The sequence below is a fragment of the Vidua chalybeata genome, chromosome 5 (assembly GCF_026979565.1).
Source record: "Vidua chalybeata isolate OUT-0048 chromosome 5, bVidCha1 merged haplotype, whole genome shotgun sequence".
NCBI classification, from domain to species: domain Eukaryota; kingdom Metazoa; phylum Chordata; class Aves; order Passeriformes; family Viduidae; genus Vidua; species Vidua chalybeata.
Genome location: NC_071534.1, coordinates 71437452 through 71452222, shown reverse-complemented (window position 1 = coordinate 71452222; position 14771 = coordinate 71437452). Strand labels below are relative to the sequence as shown.

The 14771-nt window shown below is 52.7% G+C and overlaps 1 protein-coding gene across 1 annotated transcript in view; it reads left to right on the top strand.

Moving 5' to 3' along the window:
- AHCYL2 (adenosylhomocysteinase like 2) overlaps positions 1–14771 on the top strand; it is a 70638-nt gene that overhangs the window by 52901 nt on the left and 2966 nt on the right. The window contains exons 6-16 of the mRNA XM_053943237.1: positions 2359–2453; positions 5216–5322; positions 6804–6920; positions 8855–8918; positions 9745–9833; positions 11619–11689; positions 11818–11912; positions 12635–12733; positions 13352–13420; positions 13501–13579; positions 14062–14182. Of these exons, the coding sequence (XP_053799212.1) occupies positions 2359–2453; positions 5216–5322; positions 6804–6920; positions 8855–8918; positions 9745–9833; positions 11619–11689; positions 11818–11912; positions 12635–12733; positions 13352–13420; positions 13501–13579; positions 14062–14182 (1006 nt within the window). The remainder of the gene's footprint in view (positions 1–2358; positions 2454–5215; positions 5323–6803; positions 6921–8854; positions 8919–9744; positions 9834–11618; positions 11690–11817; positions 11913–12634; positions 12734–13351; positions 13421–13500; positions 13580–14061; positions 14183–14771) is intronic.

Below are 14771 nucleotides of genomic sequence, written 5' to 3'. Positions count from 1 at the left end.
TTTTTTTTTCATACTTACCCAGGTAAAACCCCTGGACTTATCCAGGTAAAATCCTTGGTCTTGCCCAGGTAAAACCCGTGGTAAAAATGTCATTTATGAGCTGAAGCTGGAAGTTGTTTTGCTTAGAGAAACAAAGCTAAATTGGGTTTAAATTCTATAATTTGGGGCATAACTTGAGAGAATTTGGGGAGGGGTGTGATTCACAGGGCAGAAACTGAGCATGTGGGGCTTGCCTGGGAAATCCTGGCTGAATCCAGGGGTTTTCCCTAAAACCAGGATTTTATCTGGGTGAGGCCACAGGTTTTAACCTGGATACAGCCTGGGGTTTTACATGTAAAAAGACCAAGGGTTTTACCTGGATAAATCTAGGGATTTTACCTGGGTAATGACAGGAATTTTACCTGGGCAAAACCAGGGATTTTACGTGGAAAAGACCAAGAGTTTCACCTGAATAAGACCAGGGATTTTACCTGGGTAAATTTAAGGGTTTTACCTGGGAAATTCCAAGGATTTTACCTGGATAAATCCTGGGGTTTTACCTGGGTAATTCCAAGGATTTTACCTGGGTAAATCCAGAGATTTTACCTGGGTAATGACAGGAATTTTACCTGGGCAAAACCAGGGATTTTACGTGGAAAAGACCAAGGCTTTTACCTGGATAAATCCAGGGATTTTACCTGGGTAAATCCAAGGGTTTTACCTGGGTGAGGCCAAGGATTTTACCTGGATAAATCCAGGGATTTTACCTGGGTAAGGCCAGGGATTTTACCTGGATAAATCCAGGGATTTTACCTGGGTAAAGGCCAGGGATTTTACCTGGATACAGTCAGGGATTTTACCTGGATAAATCCAGAGATTTTACCTGGGTAATGACAGGAATTTTACCTGGGCAAAACCAGGCATTTTATGTGGAAAAGACCAAGAGTTTCACCTGGATAAGACCAGGGATTTTACCTGGGTAATGACAGGGTTTTACCTGGGTGAGGCCAAGGATTTTACCTGGATAAATCCTGGGGTTTTACCTGGGTAATTCCAAGGATTTTACCTGGGTAAATCCAGAGATTTTACCTGGGTAATGACAGGAATTTTACCTGGGCAAAACCAGGGATTTTACGTGGAAAAGACCAAGGCTTTTACCTGGATAAATCCAGGGATTTTACCTGGGTAAATCCAAGGGTTTTACCTGGGTGAGGCCAAGGATTTTACCTGGATAAATCCAGGGATTTTACCTGGGTAAGGCCAGGGATTTTACCTGGATAAATCCAGGGATTTTACCTGGGTAAAGGCCAGGGATTTTACCTGGATACAGTCAGGGATTTTACCTGGATAAATCCAGAGATTTTACCTGGGTAATGACAGGAATTTTACCTGGGCAAAACCAGGGATTTTATGTGGAAAAGACCAAGAGTTTCACCTGGATGAGACCAGGGATTTTACCTGGGTACATCCAAGGGTTTTACCTGGGTGAGGCCAAGGATTTTACCTGGATAAATCCTGGGGTTTTACCTGGGTAATTCCAAGGATTTTACCTGGATAAATCCTGGCGTTTTACCTGGGTAAAACCAGGGATTTTACCTGGATACAGTCAGGGATTTAACTTGGCAAAGTCAGGAGATTTACCTGGATAAGTCCAGGGGTTTTATCTGGATGAGGCCAAGGATTTCATCTGGATAAAGCCAGGGATTTCACCTGGGTAAGGCCAGGGATTTTACATGGAAAAGACCAAGGGTTTTACCTGGATAAGACCAGAGAATTTACCTGGATAAGAGCAGGGATCTTACCTGACTGAAGCCAAGGATTTTACCCGGGTAAGACCAGGGCTTTTACTGGGGAAAGGCCAAGGATTTTACCTGGATAAATCCAGGGGTTTCACCTGGAAAAGACCAAGAGTTTTCCCTGGATAAGACCAGGAATTTTCCCTGGGTAAGGCCAAAGGTTTTCCCTGGGAAAGGCCAAGGATTTTACCTGGATACAGTCAGGGATTTAACTTGGCAAAGTCACGAGATCTACCTGGATAAGTCCAAGGGTTTTACCTGGATGAGGCCAAGGATTTTATCTGGATAAGGCCAGGGATTTTACTTGAGTAAACCCAGGGATTTTACATGGATAATTCCAGGGGTTTTCCCTGAGTAATCCCAAGGATTTTACCTGGATAAAGTCAAGGAATTCACCTTGAAGCCACAGGTTTGACCACGAGCTCTGGGACACCCAGAAGAAGCCAAACCCACCGTGGGTCTTGCTGGCTGAAGCTGAGTAATAATTGAATCTATTCAAATAGCACATGAATTAACAAATCAGTGTCCAAGAGCTGATTCCCAAGGGATTTTCCTGCCTTAACACCTCTCCCTCCCTGGCCAGGGTTCCCTGTGTTTGCCTGGAAGGGCGAATCCGAGGACGATTTCTGGTGGTGCATCGACCGCTGCGTCAACGTCGAGGGCTGGCAGCCCAACATGGTGAGTTGGGAAACACCTGGGAAACTCCCACCTGGAGAAATCCCACCTGGAGAGGGAAGGGAAGGCCAGCTAAAATCTCCTGGCTCTCACCAAGCGAGGTTTGGTTTCGGTGCTTCCAAAATAAGCTGCGTTAATGCAGTTTTTTGGGGGGTTTCGTTTGATTTCAGAGCATCTTGCTGCAGTTTAAACTGCTCAAAATGGCTCCAAATCAGTATTTTTTGAGAAGAGTTTTTCATCCTTTTCACCCTTAAATTCTCGCCTTTGTTTGAGGTGATTTTTGGGAACAAAGCCCAGGTTTTTTCATGATTTCCATACTTTAAACCACACAAACCTCAGGACTCCCTTTTTATCCTGCCCTTGTTTCCAGGGAAAACAGAGAGCCTGGAATTGGGTGAGCAGAATAATTTTCAGCTGTCAGTTGTGCTGTTTTCATCACATTTCCCCAGAGATTTTGAGCCCTGGAGCTCCTGATCTAAATGTGAGAAGTGATCAAAGGTGGAAACGTGGATCTGAGTTGGGTTTTTGCCAATATTGGCTCGTTTGAGGTGGGATTTTTGTCCCTTGCAGTCGCTGTCACCTTTAAAAAGAACCAGGAATGTCAAAAAAATCCACCCCCGCGGTATCAGACTGAGTCTAGACCTGAGAGCAGCTTTGTTCTGCTCTTGGAGGAATCATTTCCCATCCAAAATGTCACTTTTGGAGCAAGTCAGCGTCCCAGAAAATGTGGATTTTGCTTTCCCGGGATCTCTTCATTCTGGGACTGTTTCCAGACCTGCTCCTGGAGCATGGAAATGATGGAGGGAGCACCAGGATCTTGGAGCTGTTCCCAGGGATTTTGGAGATCTGTGGTTTTAGAGATAAGAAATGATTATAAATGGTTTTAGAGATAAGAAAGAGGACGCTGGGTGAGGAACAGGGTGTGAGAAGGATCTTAAAGTCATGGAATTATGGAATGGTTTGGGTCGGGAGGGATTTCAATCCCATCCCATTCCACAGGGACACCTCCCACTGTCCCAGGCTGCTCCCAGCCCCATCCAGCCTGGCCCTGGACATTCCAGGGATCCAGGGGCAGCCACAGCTGGTCTGGGAATTCTGTGCCACCCTCATTTTTCCCATCATTGCTCCCTGATCCTTGGACATGGGGTCAGTTCATGGCCATTCCATTCTGGGAATCCTTCATGAGAGAGCTCTGGGAATTCTGACCTTCAGGGGAAGGCTCCTTCTGGACAGGAATGGTTCAGAAAAGGGATTTTTTTTATTCCTGGAAAATAGGGAATCTGCGAGGTTTCCTTCATGGAAGAGCCTCTCCAGGGATTTTCTGCTGGAGAAAACATTGGATGGAAGGGCTGAGGGAGGAAGCTGGTGACTGGAGAGAAGCTCCAGGTACCTGCCAAGGCTGCTTTTCTCTAGGAAAAATTATTTCCATCTGAAATAAAGTGGTTTTTTCCCACCAAAAAAAAAAAAAACCAACCCAAACCTGCCTGGAAGAATAGGAACGAGGCCAAACCTGCAAAAATGTGGGAAAACTGCAGGAGTGTGGGATGGGCTGTTGGATGTCCAGGGGTGACCTCCCAGCCGCTCCAGGGATCTCCTCTGTGGGGTTTCCATCCCTGCTCTCCCGGGAAAGGGGAACCTGCCAAGGGCCGGATTCTCTCTTGGAAGAGGATGAAACATTAAACATCCCTCCATTAAACAGGGATTGATGAAATGAAGAGTCCTGGGAATTCCCAATTCTGAATTCCAAATTCCTCCCCGGCTGGCACAGGAGAGCTCCCAGTTCCACTTAACCCTTCCCAGCCCGTGGATGGGACACGGAGCAGCCTCTGGCCAGGGGAGGATGATGATGATGATGATGATAATGATGATGAAGTGAGAAATCTTTGAGGAGAAGGAAGAGGTAAAGGAGGACAATGATGCAGTGAGAGGTCTTTGACATCAGTGTGGAATATGCAAGAGTGAGGATGATGATGAGGATGATGATGCAGTCGGAATTCCTTGCCCTGGAATAGGGAGCATGCAAAGAAGAGGATGAAGATGGTGATGATGGTGATGTGATGATGAAGTGAGAAGTATTTGACCTCAGTGTCTGGAATATAGAAAGAGGAGGAGGAGGAGGAGGAGGAGGAGGAGGAGGATGCAGTGAGACATCTTTGGTTTAGGGAATGTGCAAAGTGTGGGATGATGATGATGATGATGATGATGATGATGATGATGATGATGATGATGCAGTGAAAAGTCTTTGACATCAGTGTGTGGAATATGCAAGGATGAGGATGATGATGATGATGATGGTGACCCTGAGGCTGATGGTGGCCGTTGTGCTGTCACCCTGTGCAGCCCCTGGACACTTCCCCTGCCCTGGGTGACATCTGCTCCCTGTTTTCCCTGGAATCCAGCAGGGTTCTCACACTTCCCACCTTGCCCAGGCCACCGGGGCCTCCTGGGGGCAGGAGGACGTGGCAAAATCCACATTTGGGGTTTTTTTCCCCTTTTCTTGTGCTTTTCTTCTTCAGGGAATCCCTCTGAGCCCAGCACCTTCCCTGGGTGCCATTCCAGGTGTTTCCATGCACATATGACTGGCCAAGCTCTTGGACCTCTCTTTTCCCTGGAATTCTGAGGGTTCTGGGACTGAGTTGTTTTCCTGCCTGCCCTTCCCAAGGCAGTTTTCCCGAGGGTTCCTCACCTCCAACGTTTCCATTCCAGCAGTGGCTCCGTGGCTTCCTGCCCGGCCCCGGGTGACTCTGTGGCTGTTCTTATTCCAGATCCTGGATGATGGGGGGGATCTCACCCACTGGATCTACAAGAAATACCCCAACATGTTCAAGAAGATCAAGGGCATTGTGGAGGAGAGCGTCACCGGGGTCCACAGGTTTGGGACAAAGCCCAGTCCCCACAGCTGAGCTCGGTGTTGAGCCTCCAGCACCTGAGCTCGGCTTTTCCCTCAGCCTGGGCCTGGCTTGCCATGGAAACTGCTTTAAATCCTGAGCAGGACACCTGGAACTGCTCTGAGCTCCAAGGAGGAGCAGGAGCCCCTCCTGTGGGTGGGAGGGTGTCCAGGTGGGAGAGGAGAGGAGAGGAGAGGAGAGGAGAGGAGAGGAGAGGAGAGGAGAGGAGAGGAGAGGAGAGGAGAGGAGAGGAGAGGAGAGGAGAGGAGAGGAGAGGAGAGGAGAGGAGAGGAGAGGAGAGGAGAGGAGAGGAGAGGAGAGGAGAGGAGAGGAGAGGAGAGGAGAGGAGAGGAGAGGAGAGGAGAGGAGAGGAGAGGAGAGGAGAGGAGAGGAGAGGAGAGGAGAGGAGAGAGGAGAGAGGAGAGGAGAGAGGAGAGGAGAGGAGAGAGGAGAGAGGAGAGAGGAGAGGTTCTCACCCCCTGTGGGAGATGGAAGAGGAGGGGCTGAGGAGGAAGCCAAGAGCCCCTAAATCTGTGGGAAGAGGTGAGATTTGGGAAGAGGAACTGAGTTGTTTTCTGGGGAAGGGAGAACCTCAGAGATGAGTGAGTGAAATCCCTCAGTCCCTGGCAGGAGCAGAGCTGGGCTGGGAGCAGCTCTGGGGGCTGGGAGGTGTCAGAGGAGCTTTTCCGTGGAATTCATCCCATCCCAGGTGCCAGGAAACAGGGAACTGAGGAGAGCAGCACTTTTTGCTGAGCTCTTGCAGGGGGAAAGGCTTGGCTGCAGCTCTGGGCTGCATCAGAGCTTGGCCAGAGGTTCAGGCAGCTCCTGGAACAGGGAAATGAAATGTGTGAAACAGGGAAGTGGCTCCAGCTCTGCACCAGTGGGGTCAGGAGAAGGACTGGTGATATTTCTAGGATCCGAAATCCCAGGGTGGGAAGAAGAGATTTCCAAAGGCAGGTCTCCTTCCCAAGGGCTGGAGCAGGAACAGGATTTCCAGACTCTCTTGAAAGAGACATAGCAAGGGGTTTAAATTCATTTTTAGTGATTTTCCTGCTGAGGGGAGTCAAGTCTGTGCCCAGAGCTGAGAGCAGGGGGCTGCTGGAGAGGAGAAGGATCCAGGGAGAGCTTCCAGCACATTCCAGGCCCTAAAGGGGCTCCAGGAGAGCTGCAGAGGGACTGGGGACAAGGCCTGCAGGGACAGGACACAGGGAATGGCTCCCACTGCCAGAGGGCAGGGATGGATGGGATCTTGGGAATTGGGAATTCCTGGCTGGGCTGGAATTGCCAGAGCAGCTGGGGCTGCCCCTGCATCCCTGGAATGTCCAAGGCCAGGCTGGGCACTGGGACAGTGTCCAGTGTCCCTGCCCATGGCCAGGATGATCTTTAAGGCCCTTTCCATCACGAATCCCCCCGAGTGCAGGGGTGAATTCCCCGTGGATAATCCCTGGTTCCGTGCCCGTGCCAGGCTGTACCAGCTCTCCAAGGCGGGGAAGCTCTGCGTGCCAGCCATGAACGTCAACGACTCGGTCACCAAGCAGAAGTTCGACAACCTCTACTGCTGCCGGGAGTCCATCCTGGACGGGTGAGTGGGGTCCCACAGGGAACGGGGAGGAATTCCTACAGGGACAGGAAGGAATTCCTACAGGGAACAGGGAGGAAATTCCTACAGGAACGGGGAGGAATCCCCACAGGGAACGGGGAGGAATTCCTACAGGAACAGGGAGGAAATCCCTACAGGGAACGGGGAGGAATTCCTACAGGGAACAGGGAGGAATTCCTACAGGGAACAGGGAGGAAATTCCTACAGGGAACAGGGAGGAATTCCTACAGGAACAGGGAGGAATTCCTACAGGAACAGGGAGGAATTCCTACAGGAACGGGGAGGAATTCCTACAGGGACGGGGAGGAATCCCCACAGGGAACGGGGAGGAATCCCCACAGGGAACGGGGAGGAATTCCTACAGGGAACGGGGAGGAATCCCCACAGGGAACGGGGAGGAATTCCTACAGGGAATGGGGAGGAATTCCTACAGGGAATGGGGAGGAATTCCTACAGGGAATGGGGAGGAATTCTTACAGGAACAGGAAGGAATTCCTACAGGGAACGGGGAGGAATTCCTACAGGAACAGGGAGGAATTCCTACAGGGAATGGGGAGGAATTCTTACAGGAACAGGAAGGAATTCCTACAGGGAACAGGGAGGAATTCCTACAGGGACAGGGAACAGGGAGGACTCCCACAGGGACAGGGAACGGGGAGGAATCCCATGGGGAATGGGAATGGGGAGGAATCCCACAGGGCTCTGCTGTGCTGCCATTTGGATCATCTCGGCTCAATTTGTGTGTCAGGGGAGAATAAAATCCATCCCTACTTCTGGTTCACACCAGAATTCCTGTCCTGTCCCTCTCCCCTCCGGATAAAATCCACCTGTGTCCCTTGTGTGACTCAGCGTTCCTGCCCTTTCTCCTTCCCCTCTTTATCCCTTTTTTCTCTCCAGCTCTTTATTCCCTTCCTTTCCGTGGAATTGGGTGTCTGTGTCCCTCCAGCCCCAAACCCCATCACGGCCGAGTGAGGCTGGGACAGGTTTTGTCCTTGTTGTGACATCCTTTGTGGCACAATCCATGAACAATCTGTGAATTTGGGGGTCCAAATTGAATTCCCTCTTCCAAGGAACAGGGAATGGGAATAATGAGGGGGGGTGAAATATGGGAGCAGAATTCCCAGAGCAGCTGGGGCTGCCCCTGCATCCCTGGAATGTCCAAGGCCAGGCTGGACACTGGGGCTGGAGCAGCCTGGGACAGTGGGAGGTGTCCCTGGCCTGGGATGGGATGGGATTTAAGGTTCTTTCCAACCCAAAAAGTCCTGGGATCCCATGGAAACACCTTGGAGGGTAAATTGGGATTCGGGTTCAGGCTGGTGCAGGAATTGAAGACGGGGTCAGGGCAGATGAGAGCAGAGGTGCCTTAGAGCTGCTGTGGGTTTTAGCTGAATTTCCCTGGAAAAGGGAGGGAATTTCACCTTCCCTGCACTGCTAACCTATTTACTCCAGAGCTAAAAATAGCCTGGAATGTAGGACACGCTCAGGGAGGGAGCAGAAGGAAGCCAGAGGAAGGGGGAGCTGCATTTGGGAAAAGCTCTGGGATTCTGGCAAGGAGTTCCCACTCCCCTGCTGCTCCTGGGGCTCTTCCTTGGGGGCCACTTGGGGTTGACAATAAAAATCCAGATTAAAGTATTTTTGGAGAGGATTTTCAGTATGTTGGGAGTGTCAAAGGGTAAATGGATAAAAATCAACAGAAAAAGGGCTCCAAACCCAAATTCCGTCCTCTTTTGTTGGAAGAACAAAAGAACCCCCACCCTTCCAAAAGAAAAAGGGAATTTTTAGGTGCTTTTGGGGTTTTCTCTTCCCCTGGAATTTCAGGGATGCAGGATCCAGCTGTGGATCCATCCTTGGAGCAGCTCTTAGTGCTGGGCTGGAATTCTGACCTTTCATTGTGGTTTTATTTCCTTTTTCCTCAGCCTGAAGAGGACCACAGACATGATGTTTGGAGGGAAGCAGGTGGTGGTTTGTGGCTATGGGGAGGTAAGGGGCTCCACTTTCCCAATTTTCCCCCTTTTCCCACTGGGAATTCCCTGTGTGAAATCAGCACAGCTTCCTCCACCCTCAGGTTTTTGCTCTGCACCTGCAGGACCCTCCAAAACTGAAAGTTTTCTTCATTTCTTTATTATTAAAGAGATGCCAAAGCTGAATCTTTAAAAAAAAATACATTAAATATTCTGCATATCTTTAATGTCTGGATATTGGCATGCCCACATATTGATACAACACATACTTATATAATTTTAATATTATATTTCATCTGATATTACTAAAATCAGAGGTTCTGCAGATGTTCTGGGCATTCCAGTGTGGTCAAGAGAGAATGAATCTTGATTTATCCCTCCACCCACCCTCTCTCCACATGGGAATATTCCCCTTTTCCCCAGTTTTTTTCTCAGGACCAGTTCACAGCAGTTGCAGTGGGTGCTCTACTGGAATTTTTTTAATGGGTCCTTTTTTCCTGCTGTAATCACATTTTTGGGAACATTTTAACCTGGATTCCCTGCACTGCCCGTGCTGGGCAAAGGTTAAAGCTCGTTAACCCTCCGAGGTTAATTACCCCTAAAGCTTCCTGAGTGGAGCAAAGGCTGCAGGAGGCTCTGGAACTTTCCCTGGGATCATTGGAATCTCCTGCTGTGGTGCATTCCAGACCTTGGGGTGTTTTGGGGGGAAAATAATCCCCGGGGCCAAAACCAGCGGGGGTTTTTAGTGCCTGTCTTCCCTGAGCCAGGCCTGAGTCTGAGATCGCTCCAAGTGCAGGGATTTGGTGCAGCAGGCGTGGATGTGAATCCCCCTGTCCCTGTTGCAGGTGGGGAAGGGCTGCTGTGCTGCCCTGAAGGCCATGGGCTCCATCGTCTACGTCACCGAGATCGACCCCATCTGCGCCCTGCAGGCCTGGTAAGGGCTGCAGCCCTCCCCTGCCCGTGCTGGGCAGCCCCAGCACAGCCTGCTCCCTTCCCAGAGGGATTCCTGCAGCCACAGCCCTCTCCTGGGGCCTGCCCTAAAGCTTCTCCTGGTTTGTCCCATCCTGGGAAAGGGCCCGGCCCTAAAGCATCTGATTTATCCCATCCCGGGAAAGGGCCCTGCCCTAAAGCTTCTCCTGGTTTATCCCATCCCAGGAAAGAGCCCGGCCCTAAAACATCTGATTTATCCCATCCCAGGAAACAGCCCTGCCCTAAAACATCTCCTGGTTTATCCCATCCCAGGAAAGGGCCCTGCCCTAAAACATCTCCTGGTTTATCCCATCCCAGGAAAGCACTGTACCCTAAAGCATCTCCAGTTTATCCCATCCTGGGAAAGCACTCTACCCTAAAGCATCTCCCGGTTTATCCCATCCCATGAAACAGGCCCTGCCCTAAAACATCTCCAGTTTATCCCATCCTGGGAAAGGGCCCTGCCCTAAAACATCTCCAGTTTATCCCATCCTGGGAAAGGGCCCTGCCCTAAAACATCTCCAGTTTATCCCATCCCATGAAACAGGCCCTGCCCTAAAACATCTCCAGTTTATCCCATCCTGGGAAAGGGCCCTGCCCTAAAACATCTCCAGTTTATCCCATCCTGGGAAAGGGCCCTGCCCTAAAACATCTCCAGTTTATCCCATCCCATGAAACAGGCCCTGCCCTAAAACATCTCCAGTTTATCCCATCCCATGAAACAGGCCCTGCCCTAAAACATCTCCAGTTTATCCCATCCCACAGCAGCCAGGAGTTTGGGACATGGCTTGCAGGGATTTTGGGAATGAGCTGCTCCCTGGCTCTCCCAGGGCTGTTCCCAAACCTCACCCTGGGGGTGTTTGGGGTCCTGTGCCCCCCCCTCCACCCCTCACAGAGCCCTCACTGGCACCAGGACACCCCAAAAAAGGCTGAGCACCCCCTGAGACCCGCCCTGGACCCCTCCAGACACAGCTGGGTTTGGATCCCCCTTGTGGGATCCCAAAAACACCCAGAGCCCCCCAAAACCCTCCGCCCGCTCCTCAACTAACGAGTTCTAATTAGCAGAGCTGTTGGGTGGCTCCGTGCCCTTCATCCACCCTCCTCTGGGAATTTCCAGCAATCCCTTCCCTGACCCTGCACGAGGCAGCAGCAGCAGCACGAGGCCCCTCTCAGGAGGAGCTTGCAGTGGGGAGAAAGCTCAGGAAATGGGGACATGCGGAAGGAAAAAAAAGACTTTTTTTTTTTTTAGCAACTACGATTTTGCAGCTTGTGAGAGGCACAGGAAGGAGCTCTGGGGAGGATTGTCAACAAATCCCAAAAAAACCCCACCCTGCCCTTGTTATCCCGGAGCTCACCTTGCTGGGGAGGGCAGGGCAGGCCTGCCGGGGGCTCAGCACCTCTGAGGGTTCTGCAGGTGCCTAAATAAGGATTTTGGGGTGGTGAGAGGCACCCACAGCTTTGGGGAGATTTTTAGGATGCTCTAAATCCATCCCAACCTGGATTCTGAGCGGATCCACAGCTCCTGGATGTTCCTTGCAGGAGGAACAGCTCTAAAAAAACCCATCAGGGTCAAGAATTGAAGTTTGTAGATGAGAAGGCCCTGACAGGACATGGGAAAGCCCCAAAATCCCTTCTCACTTCTCCTCACAAATGTCCCAGACCATGCAGCATGACCCCAGAGACTCCCAATGGCTCATCAGGAAGATAAAATCGGGATCTGGGGTCACTTTGTCCCTGTTTTTCCTCTCAGCATGGACGGGTTCCGGCTGGTGAAGCTCAATGAAGTCATCAGACAGGTCGACATCGTCATCACCTGCACAGGTACGGGGCCAGGAGGGTGGGAGATGGGGATGCACACCCCAAAATGGCCCCACCCCAGCCTGGACCTGAGGGAAAGCCCCAAAAGCGGGGCAGGACTGGGGATTTATCCGGGGTTTTGGTGCTGGCAGGGAACAAGAACGTGGTGACCAGGGAACATCTGGACAGGATGAAGAACAGCTGCATTGTCTGCAACATGGGGCACTCCAACACCGAGATCGACGTGGTGAGCACGGGCTTTGGGGTGACAGCTTTGGGGTGGGGATGGGGTTTGCAGCGATGCTGCTCTGAGGGGACTGTGCTTCAGAGCGGTGCTGCTTTGGGGTCATGGTGTTTTGGGGTGGTGCTGCTTTGGGGTTACAGTGTTTTGGGATGATGGTGCTTTTGGGCAGTGGTGTTTGGGGTGGTGACTGTTTGGGGTGGTGGTGCTTTGAGTGACTCTTTTGGGGTGATGGTGTTTTGGGGTGACAGCGTTTGGGGTAATGATATTTTTGGATAATGATGTTTTGGGCTGAATGATGTTTGGGGTGAATGTTTTGGCATGATGGTGTTTGGGGTTACAGCTGTTTAGGATGATGGTTCTTTGGGGCAACTCTTAGGGTGAGAGTGCTTTGGGGTGATGGTGTTCTGGGCTTTAGGATGATGGTGTTTTGAGGTGATGGTGCTTTGGGGCAGTGGTGTTTGGGATAATGGTGCTTTGATGACACTGTTCGGGGTGATGGTGAATCCTCCTCACCAGATCTCAGACAGCCGTGGTGGAGCTTTGACGTGTTGAGCTCATAAAAACAGTTCAGGCTGTGAATGACAGAGGCGTCGCTCTGGGGCTGGGGTGGGATCCAAGGGAGATGACAATCCCAGGACCCTGGCAGGGCTTGCTGCCTCTTTTCATCCCATTTCTGAGGTCCTGGGCTTGCTCTGGTGCTGCTGTGACGTGTCCCCGTTTTCCAGGCCAGCCTGCGCACGCCCGAGCTCACCTGGGAGCGGGTGAGGTCCCAGGTGGATCACGTCATCTGGCCCGACGGGAAGAGGATCGTGCTGCTGGCAGAGGTGGGAGGAGCAGGAATTGCAGCTGAGGGGTCCCTGTGGGTCGTGGAATTCGGCTCAGGGAATCGTGGAACCACGGAATGGTTTAGGTTGGAAAACAGCTCTGAGTCCGTCAAGTCCAACCATTCCCAGCACTGCCAAGGCCACCACAGCCCCATGTCCCCAAGTGCCACATGCACTTTGAAATCCCTCCAGGAATGGGGGCTCCACCCCTGCCCTGGGCAGCTGTGCCAGTGCCTGACCACCCTTTCCATGAAGGAATTTTCCCTAAAATCCCCCCAGACCCTCCCCTGGCCCAGCCTGAGGCCGTTCCCTCTCCTCCTGTCCCTGTTCCCTGGAGCACAGCCCGACCCCCCCGGCTGTCCCCTCCTGGCAGGGACTTGTGCAGAGCCACAAGGTCCCCCCCGGGTTCCTGGGACAAAGAAAAGCCCCCTTGTTTTAATTCATCCCACTCCAGGGTATCACCCACAGGGAGATTTCCACTTCCTAAGGGCAGCCACACCCTGGGGCTCGGTGCAGGTGCCACACAGCTGGGACACATCGCTCCAGCGGTCCCTGTCCCTCCTGTGGGGTTACAAACTGGGTTGGGTGCCCTGTTAACAACCAGATTCTGCTTCCCAGGGCCGCCTGCTGAACCTGAGCTGCTCCACCGTGCCCACCTTCGTCCTGTCCATCACAGCCACCACCCAGGTGAGGGGGGCTCGGGCTGGGCCGGGGGCAGGCCCTGCTCTGAGGGATGGCAGCCCCTGACCCCGGTGTCCTCTCCGCAGGCCCTGGCTCTGATAGAGCTCTACAACGCTCCCGAGGGCCGCTACAAGCAGGACGTGTACTTGCTGCCTAAAAAAATGGGTAACAATGTTCCTGCTGCCTTCTCCTCCTGGCTGTTGGGCTGGAACGGCTGGGAGGTGGCACTGGGCCAGGCTGGGTCACTGTCACAGCTGGGAGGTGGCCCTGGGCCCAGCTCAGGGGCTTCCAGCAGCTCCTTCCCTCTGGCCCTGGGCTCTTGCTGCTTTCCTGTCGCACCTGTGGAGAGCAGGGGGTGCCTCCCAGTGCAGGGGGTGTCCCGTGGGGCCTCTGCCAGGGATGGGGCCTCAGCCCTGCCAGCAGCTCCCCCAGAAGAGCCCCCTCCTGAGCACACGGCCACCCTGGGCACGCTTTGCCTGCAGGATGGGCTTTTTGGTGGGAATTGTGGTTTTTGAGGCTTATCTTGCTGTTAGGGTGAGGTGACACCTACCAGAGATGTCAGGTGGGTTGTGCCTCAGCCCGGGGGACTCGTTGTGGGCTCCCTTCCCTGCTGTGACGAGGCCTGGCCTCCTTTGCCCTCCCCCCAGACGAGTACGTGGCCAGCCTGCACCTGCCCACCTTCGACGCGCACCTGACGGAGCTGACGGACGAGCAGGCCAAGTACCTGGGGCTCAACAAGAACGGACCTTTCAAACCCAACTACTACAGGTGCCCTCCGGCCCTGACCCCTCCCGGTGCCCTCCCAGCCCTCTCTCCTCCCTGTCCCCTCCCGGTGCATTCCCAGCCCTCTGCTCCTCCCTGTCCCCTCCCAGCCTTCTCCTCCTCCCAGTGCCCTCCCAGACCTGTCCCCTCCCTGTCCCCTGCCAGCCTGTGGGGGCAGAGGGGACGGGGTTTAACCCCACTCAAAGCCTGAGAGGATTCCGAGGTGTCTCTGCTCACTCCCGGTGCAGGCAGCAGGAAGGGGATGGTGCAGTTGGAGCCGTGACAGGAGCGCTTGGCAGGACAGGAGCCCTTTGTGCGTGGCAGCAGCTGTCACCCAGACGTGGCAGATGCCAGCGCGATGCCACCGGCTCGGTGGCAGCTTTATTTTTAAAGTTTGATGAAGGATGAGGTGGCACAGAGCAGCCTCGGCCCCGGGGCTGCTCCCACGGGCTCAGCTCCACGGCTCCTTCCTGAGCACAGGCTGGGCAGATCCCCAAAATAATAATAATTTTCAGTAGGAGCCCCTGGATCGCTTCCCTTTCCACATTTTTTAGCCAGCACTGCCACAAATTTCCACTGTGAAAATGAAACGGCT